The 18,864-nt window shown below is 47.7% G+C and overlaps 1 protein-coding gene and 1 non-coding gene across 3 annotated transcripts in view; one reads left to right on the plus strand and one right to left on the minus strand.

Annotated features, from left to right (window-relative positions):
• The first annotated feature begins 1,146 nt into the window (after nt 1-1,146).
• Trnav-cac (transfer RNA valine (anticodon CAC)) lies at nt 1,147-1,220 on the plus strand. The gene has a single exon. It is a non-coding gene; the product is annotated as a tRNA-Val (tRNA).
• An 11,669-nt stretch (nt 1,221-12,889) lies between these two features.
• The window catches only part of Cul4a (cullin 4A), a 32,341-nt gene continuing 26,366 nt past the window's right edge, over nt 12,890-18,864 (minus strand). For both annotated transcript variants that reach the window (XM_058582712.1, XM_046454864.2), the window contains 2 exons: nt 15,609-15,761; nt 12,890-14,378 (listed from right to left, as the gene is read on the minus strand). In XM_058582712.1, coding sequence (XP_058438695.1) covers nt 14,283-14,378; nt 15,609-15,761 — 249 coding nt within the window. In that variant the 3' untranslated portion in view covers nt 12,890-14,282. The remainder of the gene's footprint in view (nt 14,379-15,608; nt 15,762-18,864) is intronic.

Below are 18,864 nucleotides of genomic sequence, written 5' to 3' on the forward strand. Positions count from 1 at the left end.
ATGTTGTGTCTGCCGATAACTAAAAAATAAATATTAAAATTCTCTCTCTCACTCTCTCTTTTAAAAAAAATACATTCTACTGTCATGTATAACTAAAAAAAATAAATTAAAAATTTTTTTAAAAAAAGAAAGGGGGGTCAAAAGCCCCAAAATTTAGTATAAATGATAGAGCAAATGAACAAGACATTCAACCAGCTGATACTGATGCACACAAGCTGGAGAGCCTGATGAGGACCTGGACTGACATCCCAACTCTTATCTGCCTGAACCTCTGCATTGTCCTCACTGCCTCAAACTCTACAGCCACATCTTGACCTTGGTGAGAGCCACAACATCTCCCTAGGACTGCCTCCTCAATCGCCATCAGCTCCATCCCAGGAGAAACCTGCCTTCTTTCCTGACCTGATCACCAGGGTCTGAGTGTGTGGGCATCTGCTGGACTTAAAAGCCTAGGGTTTAAGATTTTTGATCTGACACTTGAACTTAGCACACAGAGGGAGTATCTATCACTAGGCTGTCATGATTAAGTGTGTTTGCAATGCTTAGAATTAATCTAGAATTGTTTGCTTGAATTTTAATCTAGAATTGTTAGCTGTGAATTGATTATGTCTATTGCAGTGCCTAGCATTAAGGATTGTCATTTTCTTGATTAAGAACTTATAGCGTGAAATTGTATTCAGTGATTTAAGCATTGAAAAGGGCAGAAGTGGGTGGACATTCTTTATTTCTCCCCCTGGACTCAGCTGCGGCCCCTGCCATTCTGCCTTGTGACTTTCCTGCTCTAGTCTCCACTTTTTGCCCATCACAACAGTGGCTGAGACTGGAGGATTGCAAGTTTGAGGCCAAAGTCAGCACTGTAGCAAGTCCTTTAGCTCCTTAGACCGTGCCTCAAAAAATAACAAGGGCTGGGGATGTAGCTCTTTGGTAAAGCACCCCTGGGTTCAATCCTCAGTACTTTAACTCCCCCACCCAAAAAGGAACATTATGCTGGACAAGATCTTGGTTTAAGGGTTCACTGTGATTTCTGTTTGTTTAGTGGTCCTATAGTGTGCTTTAGGCCACAGGTGGGGGATTTACCAGAGCATGGCAGGAGCACTCAGTCCAGTATATACATGTTTTCCTTTAAGAGAAATCCAAGTCTTGGACTGGGGATGTAGCTCAGTTGGTAGAGTGCTTGCCTCACATGCACAAGGCCCTGGGTTCAATCCCCAGCACCCCAAAAGAAAGAAAAGAAATCCAAGTTCCTTGCCTCTGGGGCCTGAGGTAGCCTGGTAGTTTATCACCTGCTGTCTGCAGGGTGAAGAGCCCAAGCCTGGCTTCCTCTTGTCCTTTCTTTGCTCCTGGTGCCTGCTTGTCTTTTTGGTTGGTTCAGTTATTTATAAAGTGAATGTCCCACCTTCTTCCCTACAACATAAAATCCCAGCTTCTTAGGAACCATATCTGAAGTCACTTCAGTTCTGGTTTGTGCACTACAGTGGGTCACTCAACTAAATCGTCCTGGATTCTTGTCACTTTTTTCGTTTGTTTTTACTTGTTGTAGATTTGACTTTCCCTGCTGTTAATTCTGTCTTCCTCCTGCCTCTCCAGCCTGATAAGTAGTGAACTGGGAGTCTGTCTGTTGAATTTTTTTTCTGTGGTTGGGGTGGGAATGGAATGCTTGGTAAAGAGTGTGTTTCCTCCTCATATCTTCTTCAGGTTTCCAGATTCTTCTACAGTTTGTTTCCTGCTGTTCCAGCAAAGGAGGAGTAATGGCAGAATTCCACCAAGGTGATGCTCTCCACCTTGCCGGCAAGGCTGAGGCCTGTTAAGCTGCACAGAGCCTGCTGAGACTTCTCCTGTGCAGTCGTTGGTCAGCAGTAATGTGACGTGCTGTTGGTCCAATACCTGAATAGGCTAAGTCTGGTTTGCTCCTACGAAATACAATGTTAAATTCAAATGTGATTGGAGGAATTCTAATATATTCTAATATATTTCCATTTTCTCTTGAAAAACTACTGGATAATCTTGAGCTTGGAAACAAAGCCCCAGAACTGTTTTTTGGCTCTGAATCCTTTCCTATCCTGTGGGTGTAGGTGGTGGCAGAACACCTGTAGAGGCTGAAAAAACAGTCCGTTCCCAGCTTTCCTGGTAGCTCACGTGTGGGCTATCAGGAGTCCAGCCTGTCAGGCTGAAGTGGAGCTGGTGAGTGCAGAGACGCTGGCCCTGGGTATCAGGGGGAGGCTGTGCTGGCCTGCCAGGACTTGGTGTGAATGTGTGTCTGCACTCAGTTGTGGTCCTGCCATCCCCCCTTGTGACTTTCCTGCAGTGTTCTGCATCCTTTTTGGAAATTTTGTGAGCTACTCAGAGTCTTTTCAGTACATTATTTTTCTGCTTAGAGCATTCAGAACCTGTCTGTACAATCGAGTTGTTTCCTGGGCTGGGGTTGTGGCTCAGTAGTAGAGCACTTGCCTGGCATGTGTGAGGCACTGGGTTCAATTCTCAGCACCACATATAAATAAGTAAAGGTCCACTGTAAACTAATACATACATATATATTTAAAAACAGACAGTCGGGCCTGGAGATGTGGCTCAAGCGGTAGCGTGCTCGCCTGGCATGCGTGCAGCCTGGGTTCAATCCTCAGCACCACATACAAATAAAGATGTTGTGTCCACCGAAAACTAATAATAAATAATAAAATTCTCTCTCTCTCTCTCTCTCTCTCTCTCCCCCTCTCCCTCTCCCTCTCTCCAAAAAAAAAAAAAAAGACTTGAACTGCGATCCTTTAAACTAAGATGTAAAATATATATTTTAATAAATAAATAAATAAAACAAGTCATTTCCTGAATTTAACCTTCAAAATCTCTTTTTAGCTGGGCACTGTGGCACACGTCTGAAATCCCAGTGACTCGGGGAGCTGAGGCTGGAGGATTCCAAGTTCAAAGCCAGCCTCAGCAAAAGCGAGGCACTAAGCAACTCAGACCCTGTATCTAAGTAAAATGCAACATAGGGCTGGAGATGTGGTTCAGTGATTGAGTGTCCCTGAGTTCAATCCCTGGTGAGGGAAAAAAAAGGCCACAAATGGAAAGTTTGGAAGTGTAGAGTGTGATGGAGCAGAGGTGTAAGGGGAGCGTTCACTGTTTTTCTGTGTTGAATCCTTAAAAGCTGATACGGTCTGATGAAGGAAAGATGTGAATTCACGTGTCTTCATGTGTCGCAATGTCTGGGACAGAGGCTTGCTTGCTCACTTTCTTTTTTTTTTTGAACTCAGCAGTTATGGTAGTGACCAGTAGAGAAGTTTTACTCTTAGAAAGCAGCAGATAGCTTTATCTGCTTCAGGTTCTTGGCAGAATTGAGGAACAGAACCTAGCACATCCTTTATATTAAAGGGTGGTAACCAGTTCCCAAAATAAGTATTTTTATTACAAATAGAAAACTATTGGGTTGGGGTGTATCCCGGAGGCAGAGTGCTTGCTCATCATGAGTAAGGTCCTGGTTTGATCCTCAACACCACCAAAGAGAGAAAACAACATTACAGTACAGAAGACCATTTGATGGCACTTTAATCCGCTAACCAAGGTCAGCATCACTAGTAGGAGGACAAACTGACTTGATGTCCCTCCCAAGGGCTCTATGGAAGCCACTCCTCTGATGTTCTTCCCAGTGATGGAGAACTTACTTCTGTCTGCAGTAGAACAGATGGGCATGAATTGTGGGGCTCTGCAGGATGACAGACAGCCGAAACAATCCTCTTGGGTTGAAAGGTCACAAAGGCAGGACTGGTCACAGGTAGAAAGAGACTCAAGAGACACAAGACCAGTGCAATGTGGGACCCTGGATTACTCTTGGAACTGAAACAGGATGTGGTCAAGAAGCTAGTAACATTCGAGGGAACTTTGTGGTTTCTCTCCACCAGTGTTGGTGTCTGTGGTGAGCATACCCATCCTGTAAGAAAGAGTGGGGAACTCCCTCCTGCCAAGACACTCTTGGTAGCTGAGAGCAACACGTTTTTACTGGACTTTGACATGTTGATAGATCAGCTGGGGAGGGGACATCTTCATGGCACTGTGTCTTGTAATCTTGGGGCACTTCATTTGTAGATATACAGAAGTCATTTTACTTTTCATTTATTTTCAATGTTTTAGTTGTAGATAGACACAATAACTTTTTATGTGGTGCTGAGGATCAAACCCAGTGCCTCACATGCTAGGCAAGCGCTCTACCATTGAGCTACAACACAGCTCAAAGCCGTTTTTCGATTACTGTTTTTCTGTGAAAATAATGGTAAATTATGCTGGTTAGTAATAGAAAACAGAGAAATGTGAAAATGTGGGATCAAAGGAGGAAATGCACCACTTGTTACCCACCAGTTATCTGTGGTGGTGGTTGCTGTTTTCTGGTGGTACTGAGGGTCAAACTCGGGGCCTCATGCATGTGCCGCAGGTGTTCTGCACAGCTGCATCCCAGCCCCTGGGGGTGATGTGTGGAGTCTGGTAGTACACAGGTGCTTCTTAAAAATGCCGATACTTTGTGTCCTAATTCTTGCCTTATAGCAAACATTTCCCCACGCAGTACAGGCTTCCTGGAAGCAGCTCTAGTAGTCGTGTTACAGCATTTCCTGGTGTAAGTGAGATACGGAAACATTTTTGAGGATAGTTTTGTGTGCTTAGGATCTCCCCATGGCCTGCCAGGTGAGGTGGTGGGCCAGATGGTGATGCCAGGCTGCCCACTAGCGACCACTGGACGGTCTCCCATTCTTGGTTGGCCGTTTGCTAGGTGTCCACCTTGCCCAGGCTCTGTCTCCTGTCTTCGTTGCCTGAGAGTCGGTGGAGCGGCTTGGATCCAGATGGACGGCTGGTTGGGTTTTAAGCACCTGGCCTGGGAAGAAGGAGAGGCTGCCAGGGGGTCTTCCCACCACAGAGCCTTGCCCTCAGGGCTGGCTCTTTTCCCTTCTCTTCCCATTTTCTTGCCCGTCCACCGCAGGTATCATTACCTAATGATAATGGCACTCATTATCATTAGGTAATGATACACAGGTGACTGCAGTGGCAGGCCAGGGCAGGCCTAGTATCGGTAACGTGTTAGGGACCTATACCAAGTTTCCAAGGGGAACATGCGCTGGTGCACGGAAAAGAGAAGCAGGCCTTCGTCGGGTGGCTGCAAGTGCAGGGCAGCTTGGGAAGAGCCCCGTGGGCAGCCTGGGTCAGAACCGACAGGCATGAAAGGCAGTGTGACCAGACCCTCCAGCCAGGACATGCGTGTCCTCAGAGCTCGCCCTGAAGCCTGCATGGTGGTGTCACTCTGGCCTCTGTGCCTTCTTATGACAAAAGGCTACCTGAGGACCAGTATGGAATCAGAGGCTGCAGCAATGTGTTTCCCAAGAGCCAGGCTCCTGGCAAGCATGTCTTTGTCTCCTCCAGCTTTAACAACTAGCTTTCTATGTAAAATAGAGACACCCATTGAGCTGTTGGGTCAGCGAGTTTTGACAGTTGTGTACACCTGTGAAACCAGCACCCCAACGGGACGTAAGACGCTTTCTCCACCCCAGAGTTTCCGGTGCCCCTGAGCGTCAGCCCCTCCCTGCCCACCAATCACTGATGTGTCACTACAGAGCACTTTTCATACACAGGACTCACAGGGTGACTGATTTATTAAAAGAACATAGTAAAATAGTGAAACTGTTTCTGGGTGGGCACCCACTGACACGTCGTTCCTGGCCTTTCTGTGACTCTGGGGACCCTGTGTCCTGCTGTATGAGGAAGTCCCCCAGCCTTTCTCCGTGTCAGTCTGGTGGAGGTCATTTCTTCAGCACATCTGACCGGTGGTCGTTTGCCTTCATTCGCTGAGTATGTGGTTAGCTGAATGTTCATAAATAAACCACTTCAGTCACCACAGTGTCCTCCCACCCTGGGGAGCTGCAGTTTGCAGGCTGTTCCTTGGTCCTTTCAGTTGTGTGGTTTCTGGTGTAAGGAGCTTTGTACTTTGAACTCAGAATAACCCCCGGGAATTAGATCATTATCTCCATTTTGAAAAAATAAAAACCACGCTTCAGAGATTTTAAGCAACTTACCCGGGGCATGCAGTCCTTGCAGAACCAGTACTGGTTCCTGGGGCTTCCAACTTGGAGGCCCAGCCTGAGACCAGTGTGGACCCTCCTCTCCACTGACCCTGTGCCTTGAAAGCTCTGTCCACTCTTTGTGGTGGTTCAGACACCTGTCGGTGGTGCTCACAGCAAGGTGCCATCCCAGGTGACTCTACAACCGGCTGCGATTCCCGAGTCCCTCCACTTTTCTTTCCTTGCTTCACCTCCGTGGACACCTGTGCCTGGCTTTGCACCATGTGTCGCTGCCAGGGGCAGGTGCACAGGCCCCATGTGCTGCTGGGCCTCCTCCACTGTCCAGCTCTTCTGGAAACTTGACCTGCACCATTTCTTCTCTTCTACATTTTCATATTCTTCCTCTCCTCCCTGGATCGGCTGGTCCCATGGAGAATGAATTTTCTCTGCCTTCATCATCCTGGAAAAACTCCCTGGTGCCTGCTCTATCCAGTGGCCACTGTTGTGAGCTTCAGGCCTGTCCTGCCCAGACACATGCCCTGCTGGCCTGAACTGGTGCAGCCTGTGGGCATCCGCACCGTTCTTCCCACTTTCCCCTCTCCCCTTGTTCCTCTCCCTAACACTCGCTGTTTCTGTTGCAGGGGACAGACGAGGCAAGGGACCGAAGACAGCAGGAAACAGTTTTATTTGGCTGCAGCCAGGTTCAGAGGGCAGATCTTTTGCTGAAATCAATTAATCCCCTGAACCCCGAGTTCAGGCAGTTTCAGAGTTTTATACCCAGCGCTGTGAGGGGAGGGGCTCAGAAGTTCACAGCCTGCAGCAGTTCACATAAAAGCAGCTTTTCACTGTTCTGGGCAAGTTAACCCTTGAAGGACAGCGCCTGAGAAGGGGGGAGCTTCTTCTCCCCTTCCTTTCCTCCCCTGCCCGCTGTGACCGTGGAGCCCAATTGGTAACTTCTCTGATCTTAGAAATGTAGACATCTCTGTGAAGCCCAGCTCAAGGCCAGAGGCCTTGTTGAAGGATTTGTTTTTTAATCACAGTCTGCATTTGCAAACACACTTCTACAAACTACTATACTGGATACATGTTTGTGAAAAACAAGTAAAGGGGCCTTCAGCACCTGGAGTGCTGATCTCTTCCAGGCCAGGGGCCAAGTAAAATGGAGCAACAGGAAAATAGGAAGTTTAATTACACTGAACTCTTTTGTAGAGCCTCTTGCTGATAGTCCTAAAATCAGCTGTGGTGAAGATTTCTGGAGAAGCTTAGTTAAGATGTTCTGTGGAAGGGGGGCCACTGCACTTCTAATGGCTCCTGAGGGCTGGGGAGGTGCACAACTCAGGTGAAGTTCTGCTCTGTCAACGCCTCTGGAACCTGGTGAGTGAGGCCTCAGGACACCACAGATGGCGAGGGTTGAGGTAGGAAAAGGCCCGATGCAGAACAGGGGGGCCTGCCTTCCAGATGACCTTTGACCTTGGTGTTCCTGGATGCCTGCTGTTAAAGCACAGAAATAGGGACAGGCCGGAGGGGGTTGTTAGTGCTTGGATCCTTACGACCAGATAACCAGCTGGCCCTGGAGCAGACTGCTGCCCACAACTCATTAGATGAACTGAGAGTGGTTTTAAGATTTTAAAGTGTGAGAAAACAAGAATATGTAAGGGACCATGAGATTTGCAAGGCTATTTTCTCTCCAGCCCTTTATAGAAAAAGTTTGCCTCTCTTCCCTGAGCAGGAGGAAGGAGAAAAGAACTCTGTAGCCATAAAATAAAAAGTCTGTTATTAAGTGTACACCTGTAATCTCAGCAGCTGGGGAGGCTGAGGTAGGAGGATTGCAAGTTCAAAGCCAGCCTCAGCAATTTATCGAGGCCCTAAGCAACTTGGTGACAACCTGTCTCAAAAAGTAAAAGGAAACAGGGATGTGGCTTACAAAACAAGAAATGATCTGACATGGAGGCTGAAAGGACACTCGCAGAGTCCACGAAAAGTCTAAAGATCATGCCACACCCTGGAATCTCACACAAGAGATCTATTTTCAGTAGCACAAGGCAGACCAACAAGGCTGTCCCTCCGAGGACAACAGCAGTGGGTTGGCACTCAGAGCAGATCTATAGGCTGCAAGATGAATTTCATAAGCTGCTGAGGAGCTGCACCATAAGCTGGGCGGGACTGCTCATTTAGCAGGCACCTGTTCTACGGGAAGTTAAGCAGCCTTGCCTCAGAATCCGAACCTTGGAGCCTCTAGATAAAATGGCTCCCGACCTATAAAGGTGAATCTGATGCCAATAGAGGACAGGACCAGGAACCCCAGAAACAAATGGAGCAGGAGTCTGGGGAGGTAGCTTTTTCTTGTGAAACCCTCTGGCCAGCTGACCTACACAATTCGAGGCAGGTGGGAGCAAAGGAGCTGGAAGAGCAGAGCCACATGGGAGGTCAGGGGATGCTTCTGCAAAGAGACAGAAGCCCAGGAGCCAAGCACGCGCTTTGTCTGGCAGGAGTCCCAGGAACAAAAGAGTCAACCACATGAAAGCAGGTGAACCTTGTAGCCAGTGGGCAGACAGCACACGGCAATGCCTTCAGGCCCAAAGGGAAAAGGAACCTAGAATTTTTACACAACCAAACTGTTAAGCACAAATATAAAAACAGAAGCAAAGGTTCAGTAAATGTGTCTGCACGCATTCTGAGAATCATTCTCAGAATCTGTTTTAGTAAAACCAAGAAAACAAAAAGGAAGGCCAAAAGCCAAAAGGGAGTGGGCCTCAGCAGGAACTCAGAGAAAAGGGATTCCAGGGTCACATCTATGCTGCAGAGCTGTCACCAAAAGCTCAGTCCTTTGTCTCCAAGTCCAATCCAGTAATGAGGGACGGATGTTGAGAAAAAGGAAAAAAGTTTCATTGGCTTTACTAGCAAAGAAGCACAGGAGACTCCCATCCCAGAGGCTGTGATTCTGCCAGTCAGCAGGAATAGGGGGCTTTTAAAGGGGTGACTCAAAGGGTACACTCCAGGGTTCTCGGTTGGAGTTATAATTCACTTGTTAATTGGGGAGACTGTATCTGAGACCTGCTGGAGGACTTCATTGGTGTGGTGGGTGTGTGCTCAAGGACAGATGGAAAAGGCTGGGGAAGAAAGGTAATCCCGTTTCCCCTGAGATTAGGGAAGGGGAGAAATTAGGAACAGGGATAGAGGAAGAGGAAGAAATGTTCCATTTAAAAATAAGTCTCAGGCTGGGGCTGGGGAGGTGCAGAATGAGACAGACATTATTACCCTGCATGCGCATATGACACACTACGGAGGGACTCCACATCAGGCACAGCCAGAGCAAGCAGGAGTTGTGTTCCATTTGTGTACAATGTCAAAATGCATTCTACTGTCAAAAAAATTCACTGAACTAGACAAAGGAGAATGAAGGGAAGGGAGAAGGGATAGTAATAGAAAAAAAAAAAAAGCAGAATAAATTGAACATATCTTAACTATCCTCATTTATAAATATATGACCAATATAAATCCATATCATGTACAATCACAATAATGTGATACTAATTGCAACAAGTTCTTCTATGTATAATATTTCAAAATATACTGTCATTTTTAAAAATTGAAAAAGGAGAACTCAACCAAGGGTACTTTGCATGGAAAATTTAAAGTGCCCCTAAAAACTGATGCAAAAAACCAGCTACTTATGTGTAAAAATTTTAACAGGAATTTAGGGAAGAAAAAATTTGTAAGGGTAATAAATGCATGGAAAGTATATGATCTCACACATAATAAGTACATAATCAGAGAAACATAAAACTAAAATAACACCACTTTGGCACCTATTGAATATAAGCAAAATTTAAGTGTAAAAAAATTCCAAAATGCTGATGAGGATTTGAGCAACAGACATTCTAATGCAATCATCTTGGAGAATAATTTGGAAATATTTAGTAAAGATAAGTTACAGTGTAGCAATTCCACTCTCGGGCATACTCTAGGTCAGTAGTTCTTAAACATTTGGTACCAGAATTCCTTAAAACTTTTGAAATTTATTTGAGAATAACAAAGAGCTTTTGTTTTTGTGGGTTTTGTCTATTGATATTTGCCATATTAGAAAACAAAACTGAGAAATTAAAAATACAATGTACTGTCATTTAAAGGTCAATAAAAGATCCACATTAACGTTAAAAAATAACAATCAGTCTTGGGTCTGGCACAGTGGTGCCCGCCTGTAATCCCAGTGGCTCAGGAGGCTGAGGCAGGAGGATGGAGAGTTCAAAGCCAGCCTCAGCAATGGTGAGGTGCTAATGAGCAACCCAGTGAGACCCTGTCTTTAAATAAAATACAAAATAGGGCTGGGGATGGGGCTCAGTGGTTGAGTGCCCCCAAATTCAATCCCCAGTACCCACCACCCCAAATAAATGGCGGGCTGCAGTTGTAGCTCAGCAGTAGAGCACTTGCCTTGCCTGTTAGGCACTGGGTTCAGTCCTCAGCACCACATAAAAATAAAAGTATCGTGTCCATTTACACTTAAAAGAAATGGTTCAAACTAAAACAACAGAAGATTGAAAAAAATTGTCTTAGAGAAAAAAATTGGATTTATGTAAATAGTGTAACAAGAAAATGAATCTTTGTGATAATGGAACAGTCACCTCATCCTCTCCCCTGCCAGTGACCTCATTTATTCCGAAGTCATGGTCTGCACCTGACCTCGTAACAGTGGTCCACTTTATGCTTTAAATACAGCCTTGCTGCTCTCAAACGCTGTGACTTATTTTTAAAATGGACATGTTTCTTTTTTCTTCTCCCCCTGTTCCTCCCTAATCTCAGAAGAAACAGGATTACCTTTCTTCCCCAAAGGCAGAGTAGTCTGTTCCTGAGCACACACCCACCATGGGAAGGAAGTCATCCAGACTTTGGGGATGGCACCAGCAGATCTCAGGAACGACAGTCTCCTAAATTAACAAGTGATCACAACTCCAACAGAGAACACCTGGAATGTAGCCTTTGAATCACCCCCTTTAAAAGCTCCATCAGCCTTCGGGATACGAGTCCCCTGTGTTTCAAAAACTCCCCCTCCTCAAAACCATGGCCTTGTTATTGGATTGGCGTGGGGAACCAGGACCAAGCTTCCGGCCACACCCTGAGGCTCTCCCATCCCACCCTCCTCCAGCTCAGGAAACACATTCATCTAGTGGAGGCTCCTCCTATTCTTCTGACTAGCAGTTCACCACAACATCAGCCTCTCCTTTTTGTACTGGTGATTGAACCGAGGGGTGCTCTACCACTGGGACACCATCCCAGCCCTTTTTGTGTATTATTTAGAGACAGGGTCTTCCAGAGTTGAGGAGGGTAGCTCTGAGCTCTGATCCTCCTGCCGCACCCTCCTGAGTCGCTGGGGTTACGGTGTGCATCACCACGCCTGGTAGTTTGTCATCGTATTTTTAACACCCTCCCCCCCCCCAAGTAAACTTTAAAAATGTCATTCAAAGCTGCGCCAGGTGTTACATGCCTGTAACCCCCAGCACTTGGGAGACTGAGGCAAGGAGTATGACAAGTTCAAGGCCAGCCTCAGCAACTTAGTGAGGCCCTGTCTCAAAATTAAAAAGGGCTGTCGTGTAGAAAATTAAAGGGCTGGGCATGTAGCTCAGTGGTACATGCTTCTGGATTCAACCCCCGGTGCCACCCCTGAAATTCACTCCACTGGGCTGTAGCTCAGCAGTAAAGCATGCACTTAGCAAGCAAGAAGCCATGGGTTCAATCTCCAGCACCGAAAATAAAATAACTATGAAATTTAAAAACGAGAACACACCAGTGGGAAGACATTCAAGTGGAAATCTTACCTTTGACTGGGGTGCAGCTCAGGGTAAGACACTTGCTCAGCACACACGGACACCCAGCCCGCCAACAAAGCACCAGCCCGTCCTCTCCTGAGAGAGCCGTCTTAATTCACCATCTTAGTGGACAACCACAGCAGAGTGTCTCAGATTCCTTCCTTTATTTATGGTTTTGTTTTTTACGTTTAACTTGAGTAGAAAAATTGGCTTTGACCCAAATCTCCTCTCTTTCCTGAGGGATGAGGTTTTGAAAAGCTGCTCAGGGGGTGACAGGCTGTCCCCTCCCCAGAGCCCAGGCCAGCTCTCCAGGCTCTGCCCATGTCCTCTCCGAGCCAGTGGCCTGCAGCTGCACCGTGTCAAGACGTCTTAGGATAATGTCTGGCTATTCCCGCTGCTTGCTTTCTACTTTAATTTTAGAATCAGCCTGTTTTCCTTTTTTTTCATAGTGGGGATTGAACCCAGGGACTGTCTTTATTTGATAGTCTTGCAAAGCTGTTGAGACTGGCTTGAACTTGCCATCCTCCAGCCTCAGCCTTCCGAATTGCTGCGGGGTGTGGTGTGGGAACAGCACATTTCACTTCTTGCTTTTCACACAGATATTTCCCTCCGTTACTAGGAGTTTTATCTTCTTTTGTTGCTAATGAAAGCCCAATCTTCCATGGTCTGACTGAATCTGCAGGAAGGCTGCTGACTTTCCTGTTAACTGGGGTCATAGCTTTCTGTGTGCTTCTCTTGGATTTTCTGGGCATAGTTTTCTAGTCTGCAAATAATTTCACCTTTCTAACTTCACAACTTTTTTCTTGACTGTGTTCCTTTTCAGTTACTTCCTCTGTGCAATGAGTTAACCACAGTAACTTTATTAAAACACTGGCTGATGCTGAAAATATGGGAAAGGACAGCTGCTGGTGGGAGGAGAGGCCCAGCCCAGCGCTGTGTCTGTGAGGTTCTGCCTCTCCTGTTGCTGCTGACAGGGGACCAGGAAGGGACAGCCACTGGAGAGCATGAGGGCTTCCCTTTACTGGCATGTTAATAATTGAAACTGCTCAACAGTTATGAGGAATGTGCAGCTTGCATACCAAAAAGTTTTATTAATGTGATTTTAAGGCCAATTAAACTAATTTTATTCAAAGTCTATATTAAATTACAATATTAACAATCTCTAGACACAATGAACCTAAAATATAAGAATAGAAATAGAAATCTATCTGGCCTTTCATAGACCTCATATAGAACTCACAAATGGAAATTTACAAATATAGAAGTGATGATATTTAAAGAGTAAGGATTTTAACATGGGAACCCAAAAGATGTCATATTTTAAACACCCATGTCTCAAAAAGGGAGAATCCTTTAATAAATTTAGCATAAAATCAAATTATATAAACTCGGTATATTCCAGAAAATATTGCTTCAAACACGATACCATGATCAAAATTCCTTTGGTAGCTTTTAATCAAAATGAAACATGGTACTCTAAAATGGAAAGTACTTTCCAATGTTCTCACAAGAGCATCTTTGTCATTGTCACCATAGTAACGTCTCCACTCAACTCTCATTCCACCTCCCGTGTGTGTTCACATGTAACCAGGAACCAACAAAACCCTTTAATCTTTTGACAAAATGACCACTGTGTCACAAGGTCGGGACCTTCAAGTCTGCTAGGGAACTTCCTGCAGGGTGGGGCAGAGAACAGGGCAGTCCCAGCTCAGGACCGGAAAACCAAACCAACCAAACTGTATCTATCGCGGTAATCACACAAATACTGCAAGTTAAGGAACCAAACGCAGGTGCCCGCCTCAGAAGGAAAACAGGGGCCCAGGCCCAGCCCTCAGCAGAGGGCACACAGGTCCTCGCTGTAGGCCACTGGCTGTGTGCTGGGCTCAGCGTGATGACACAGGGACCTCGCTTGAAAGCCCGATTTATAAAAATCCGTTGCCACAGGTTAGACCTCTCTGGGACCCCCGAACACGGACGCAGGGTTCTGGCTGCATCGCTGAGCTGCCCGATGGGACCTGCTCTTCCCAGAGTCCCCAGTGGAGGCCCCTGTTCTCACTCTGAGGCTTGTCAACCGGAGCACTCTGGGACTTCGATGCAGCATGGAGGGTCTCTTCATCGTGCACTCGGGACCACACACACACGCACACGCACACGCACACACACACCAACCCACTGGCGGCTCCCTCCAAAGAGCGGCAGGACCTTGTGGAGGACTCCTGTCAACTACCACCTGCGTCCGTCCAACCTCAAAGTCATTCCACACAGAGCAACGAACATCTAAATGCCTAAGAGAACTAGAGAAAGAACTGGAGGGGAAGGATGTGTCACGTGAAGACCCTGCACCCTGGGCGAGATGGCCTGTCGTCTCCCGCCTGGTGAGCCGAGGGTCTCCCGTGTCCAGCGGCAGGCTCCTGGAGCGAGTGGGCTTCGCCACCCTGCAGGTGTGTCAGGCCACGTAGTGGTACTGGTTGGGACTGTCCTTGTCACGCTCCATGTAGTCTCTGTCTATCAGAGACTCGATTCTCTTCTTCAGGTCTCCAGGCTTGAAGAGAAGACAAGAGGGCTCCTCAGTACAGCAGCACCCACCCGCGGACGTGCCCAAGGAAGCACATGCTCTTGATCCCCAGAGGACACCTATTCCTAAGTCACCGACAGTCACAGGACACACAGCACCCCTCACGCATCGCCAGCTACGAGCAGGCCAGCTGCATGGCGCCCACAGGGAAGGAAACCTGATGGCCTGGGAGGGCACTTCTCCTGGGCACTCCACTTGGTTATTGTGTGCTCACCACGGGCTGTGCCTACAGCGCAGACACAGAATCCCGGTGTTCCTCTGCCAACAGACGGTGACCACCTCAGTGAGCCACCGCCAGGGAGGGTGCCACCACACCTCCCCACCAATCGAGGGGGATCTGTGCTCGTGTCTCTGGGCACCAGCCCCGCTCAGGGCGGCACTCTTGTTTGCCAAATAGTGGACCATTCCATTCAGCAGCAGGCCACACACCCAGTTACCTATGAAGCAGACCTGGGAGCCTGGCTGCCGCACCCCACACCTGCTGCTTCCCCACAGGCGGTCTGTGGGCCCAGGGAGAAGCACTGGCCTGGCAGGGGGGCAGAAAACAGTTCCATGGGCTCTGCACATCAGCTGGGCAGCACCTCAGCTCCCTCTGGGACCTGCCTGGTGAGGAGGGAGGGTAAACCTGCATCACAGAAGCAGGGGACTTTGACCCTCTGGCAGGCCCAGGTCCAGAGCTGACACCTTCCGGGGTGCTGAATGTGCTTCCTGACTCACTTTCCGACCACTTTCGTAATATCTGCCTAGCCTACCCCATGTCCTGAACAGGGAGGAGTAGCTCAGGTCTGGAGCGTGCACGGTGCAGGGGCACAGCCCAAGGTGACTTGTACACACAGCAGCATGAGCCATCACCAAGGCAGTTCCTACGTGCTGAGTGAGCCACTATCATGATTCCTATAGGATCCCCTCCACTGCGGAGAAGGGCCTTCTGCCTCTTCCTCCCCACGGGGTGGCAGGTGTGCAGCAAGCCCTCACACCCCACTGTCCAGTGTCCCTGCTCAGGGCCTCCTTGTGCACCACGCCCGTAGAGGCTGGTCAGGGCCTGGACATGGGGCAGCACAATGCCACACACTCATCCACGCTACCAGGGTTCTGTTGTGGTTTTCTGTGCTGGGGGAGCCCCAGGCCCTTGTACATGCTAGGCAAGAGCTGCACAGCAGAGCTGCACCCAGCCACTAAAGCCACGGAGACATTTACCTTGACTGGAAACTTCAGCTGGTTATACAACTCAGAAACTAGAAGATTGTGACCAAGAGTCTTTCTCATCTTCATGATTCTGACTATAGCAGCATCAATCTGGTATTGCCTATCCTGAAACACTCTCTCGGTAGTGCTCACTTGTTCTTCAACCTGTGCAAAGACAGGAACAGAGTGTGAAAATGTTTTCTGTGTTGTTTCATGTTGTCGAGTTTGACAAGTTTTGTTCTGATGTAAATCAGGGCCAGACCTTGGATAGACCCTCTTTTATTAGGTGTTTTCATTTGTTCTAGGAAATCAGCTTCTTAGAATGGCACACTCAAAAACAAAAGTTGAAACTAATTTTAAAGTTATGTTTTCCTTATCAGAATGTTCAATCGGCAGTAAACAAAGCACCAGGGCTTATGACACAGTGAGCTTTGCCTGACACCAGGAGCCAGACCGCAGCCCAGGGGTAGGCTGCGTGGCCACCTGGAGATGTGAAGAGGCATGGCAGGTTGGAAGACTGATTCTTGATTTAAAGCAAGCTTTATCAAGTAAGGATTGATTTTTAAAACCAGTTGCGGGGGGTGGGGGGAGAATTTGAACATGATAAAGAACAATTACTAGAAACAAACAGTAAATACCACAAACAAAAATTAAAAACATTACTTAAGTGGAACACCCTGGCGTATGCCTGTAACTTCTGCTGTTCAGGAGGTTGAGGCAGGAGGATCGCCAAGTTTGAGGCTAGCCTGGGCAACTTAGCAAGATCCTGTCTCAAAATTTAAAAAAATAAAAAAGAGCTGGAGATGTAGCTCAGTGGTTGCACACCCGTGTTCAATCCCCAGTACCCAACAAACAAAAACAAAAACCCCAAAACAAAAACAAAACACTATACTTAAAAGGGTCTACCTATGCAACTGAGAACAAACTGAAAAGATATACTAAGAAGCAACAGATAAAATGATCATTATTTTTAGATGAGCTAGAAAAATCTAAGAAAGTCAACTGAAAAACCATCAAAGCTGATGAGAATTTTATAAAGGGGCTAAAGTAAGAAAAATGCACAAAGATAAACAGTGCTGATCTACACACACTAATAACACCATCAGAAATGTAAAGAACAGAGACCCCGGGAGGGGTTATGGCTCAGTGATGGAGCGCTTGCCTCGCACCGGTGAGGCACTGGGTTCGATCCTCAGCACCACATAAAAATCAATAAATAAAATAGGGCTGGGGATGTGGCTCAAGTGGTAGCCGCTCGCCTAGCATGCATGAGGCACTGGGTTTGATTCTCAGCACCACATAGAAACAAAATAAAGATACTGTGTTTGCCTAAAACTAAAAAATATTACAAAACGAAGACCATCCTGCCTCAGCTCTCTGGTGGCTTGCAAATGCTTTACGGCCTGCACTTAGTCACAGCCTGCAGAAAGCCGCCATCACTTCTTTAGGAAGGGCTTTGCTCCCTGTACTTCTCTACTACCACAGTGCCCTTGGCTGAATGAATCGTCTATGTGCTGGACAGGACGGCTGGGCATAGCTCTGAACGGATGGCCGGGTCTCCGTGGTCACAAGAGCTCCCAGCGCCAACAGGAGGTGCGAGCTGTGGTCTGCTGAACGGGCACACATCTGCAACTACTGATCAGCATGAACCAGGAAGTTGAGGCCTGTGCACACGAGAACCCCGAGAGGGGACCGGAAAGCTGGCGAACGCAAGCTGAGCAAGAGGACAATGTGGCTCTCAGATTTACTGTGAGGTTAGGGTTAGAGGAGTAAGTATATTATCTAAAATGCTGTGGGGGTCAGGGTGTGGCTCTGGTAGAGCACTTGCCTAGCTTGTGAAGTGCCCTGGGTTCAATTCCTAGCACTGGGGAAAAAAATAAAAGGAATTAGGTGCTGGCTGTGAAAACAGATCAGCAGAATCTGGAGATAGGATTGAGAAACTGACCCAAATGCAGGAACCTGATACATAACAAAGGTGATAATTCACGGAAGCCATCCCAGGGTGACATCAGAAGGGACCAGTGGTAGGGGTCAGTGCACAGAAATGGCACGCATGCAACGTTCCCACAGTAAGAACAGTGTGTGACAGGTATGTCACAGAAGCCACTGTGGGATCACACACGTGGCAACATGGCGACTCGACATTTGTAATCCAGAGCAGGCGGAGGGTATGTGCACCCAAATCTGTAACAGATGCCGACCTGCCCTTAGAGGTGGAAACCACCCCACAAAATCTAGGCCGGGATGCTCACTGCACCCTTGGAGGGCATACAAACACAGAAAGTGTCTGGAAAAGACAGGCAGCAGCGATGGACATCTGGAGCACGCTGCTGAGAGAGGGGGCCCTCCTGAGAGGCCCAGGTAGGTTCCCATAAGGTTCTACAGGAAGTGAGACCCACAGAGATGTGAAAGACCAGGAGTTGCCAGGGCAGGGAGGAGCTGACAGGGCAGAGGGCAGGCGGGCAGTGACACCACTTGACACAATACTGCAAAGGTGGACCCAAGGTAGGGGTCAGTACAGACCCACCAAAGGCACAGCACTGAGGGCCAACCCCACACAGGCTGTGCACGTGGTATCCAGGGATCGTAGCTCACTCACTGTGCCAACTGGGGTGTGGATGGTGGGGAGGCCACGTGGGGCAGGGAAGGGCATATGTGCGGAAACTTCTACACCTGCCTGTCAATTTTGCTATGAATCTAGAACGATACTAAGAAAATAGTCTTTCAGGAAAGTAGATGCACATGAGCACACAAGGCCTGCACCAATTCAACACCTTTCCAAAAAGGACGTCTATTTCCCTACACTTGCCACCCTGGAGATTACCAGACTTCTTAACATTTTCCCCACTCACATGAAAAATGGAATACTACTTTAATTTCAGAGGATTATTGATGTGAGTCAACATCATTTTACACTGTGGCTGGTCTCAGGTGTTTCCTTGTGAATGATCTGAATGTACTTCCTGTCTGGCTTCCTGAAGCCTCCCACTGTCAAAGCCAGAGCTGGAGAGGTACCTGTGGGTACCTGGGTTAATCAGAGGTGTCCTCTGTCGTCGCGAGTGGCCCCGCCCCTTCATGAGAACCTGGCATACATCATGCAGGTTTGGCAGTTACAGGGCAGGCAGTGGCTGGAACTGCCCCCCATGCGGGCTATGGGGTACTATGGCAGCAGTCCGAGAGCTGGGGTCTCGAGTCCGTCTACACCACAGACACCCGAGGGTCTGCTCCCTGCTCAAGCTGCCACACTGCCACACTGGAGCAGGCTCCT

The sequence above is a fragment of the Marmota monax genome, unplaced genomic scaffold, assembly GCF_021218885.2.
Source record: "Marmota monax isolate L192 unplaced genomic scaffold, Marmota_monax_Labrador192_F-V1.1 WCK01_AAM20220418_F8-fsc00026, whole genome shotgun sequence".
Lineage (NCBI taxonomy): Eukaryota > Metazoa > Chordata > Mammalia > Rodentia > Sciuridae > Marmota > Marmota monax.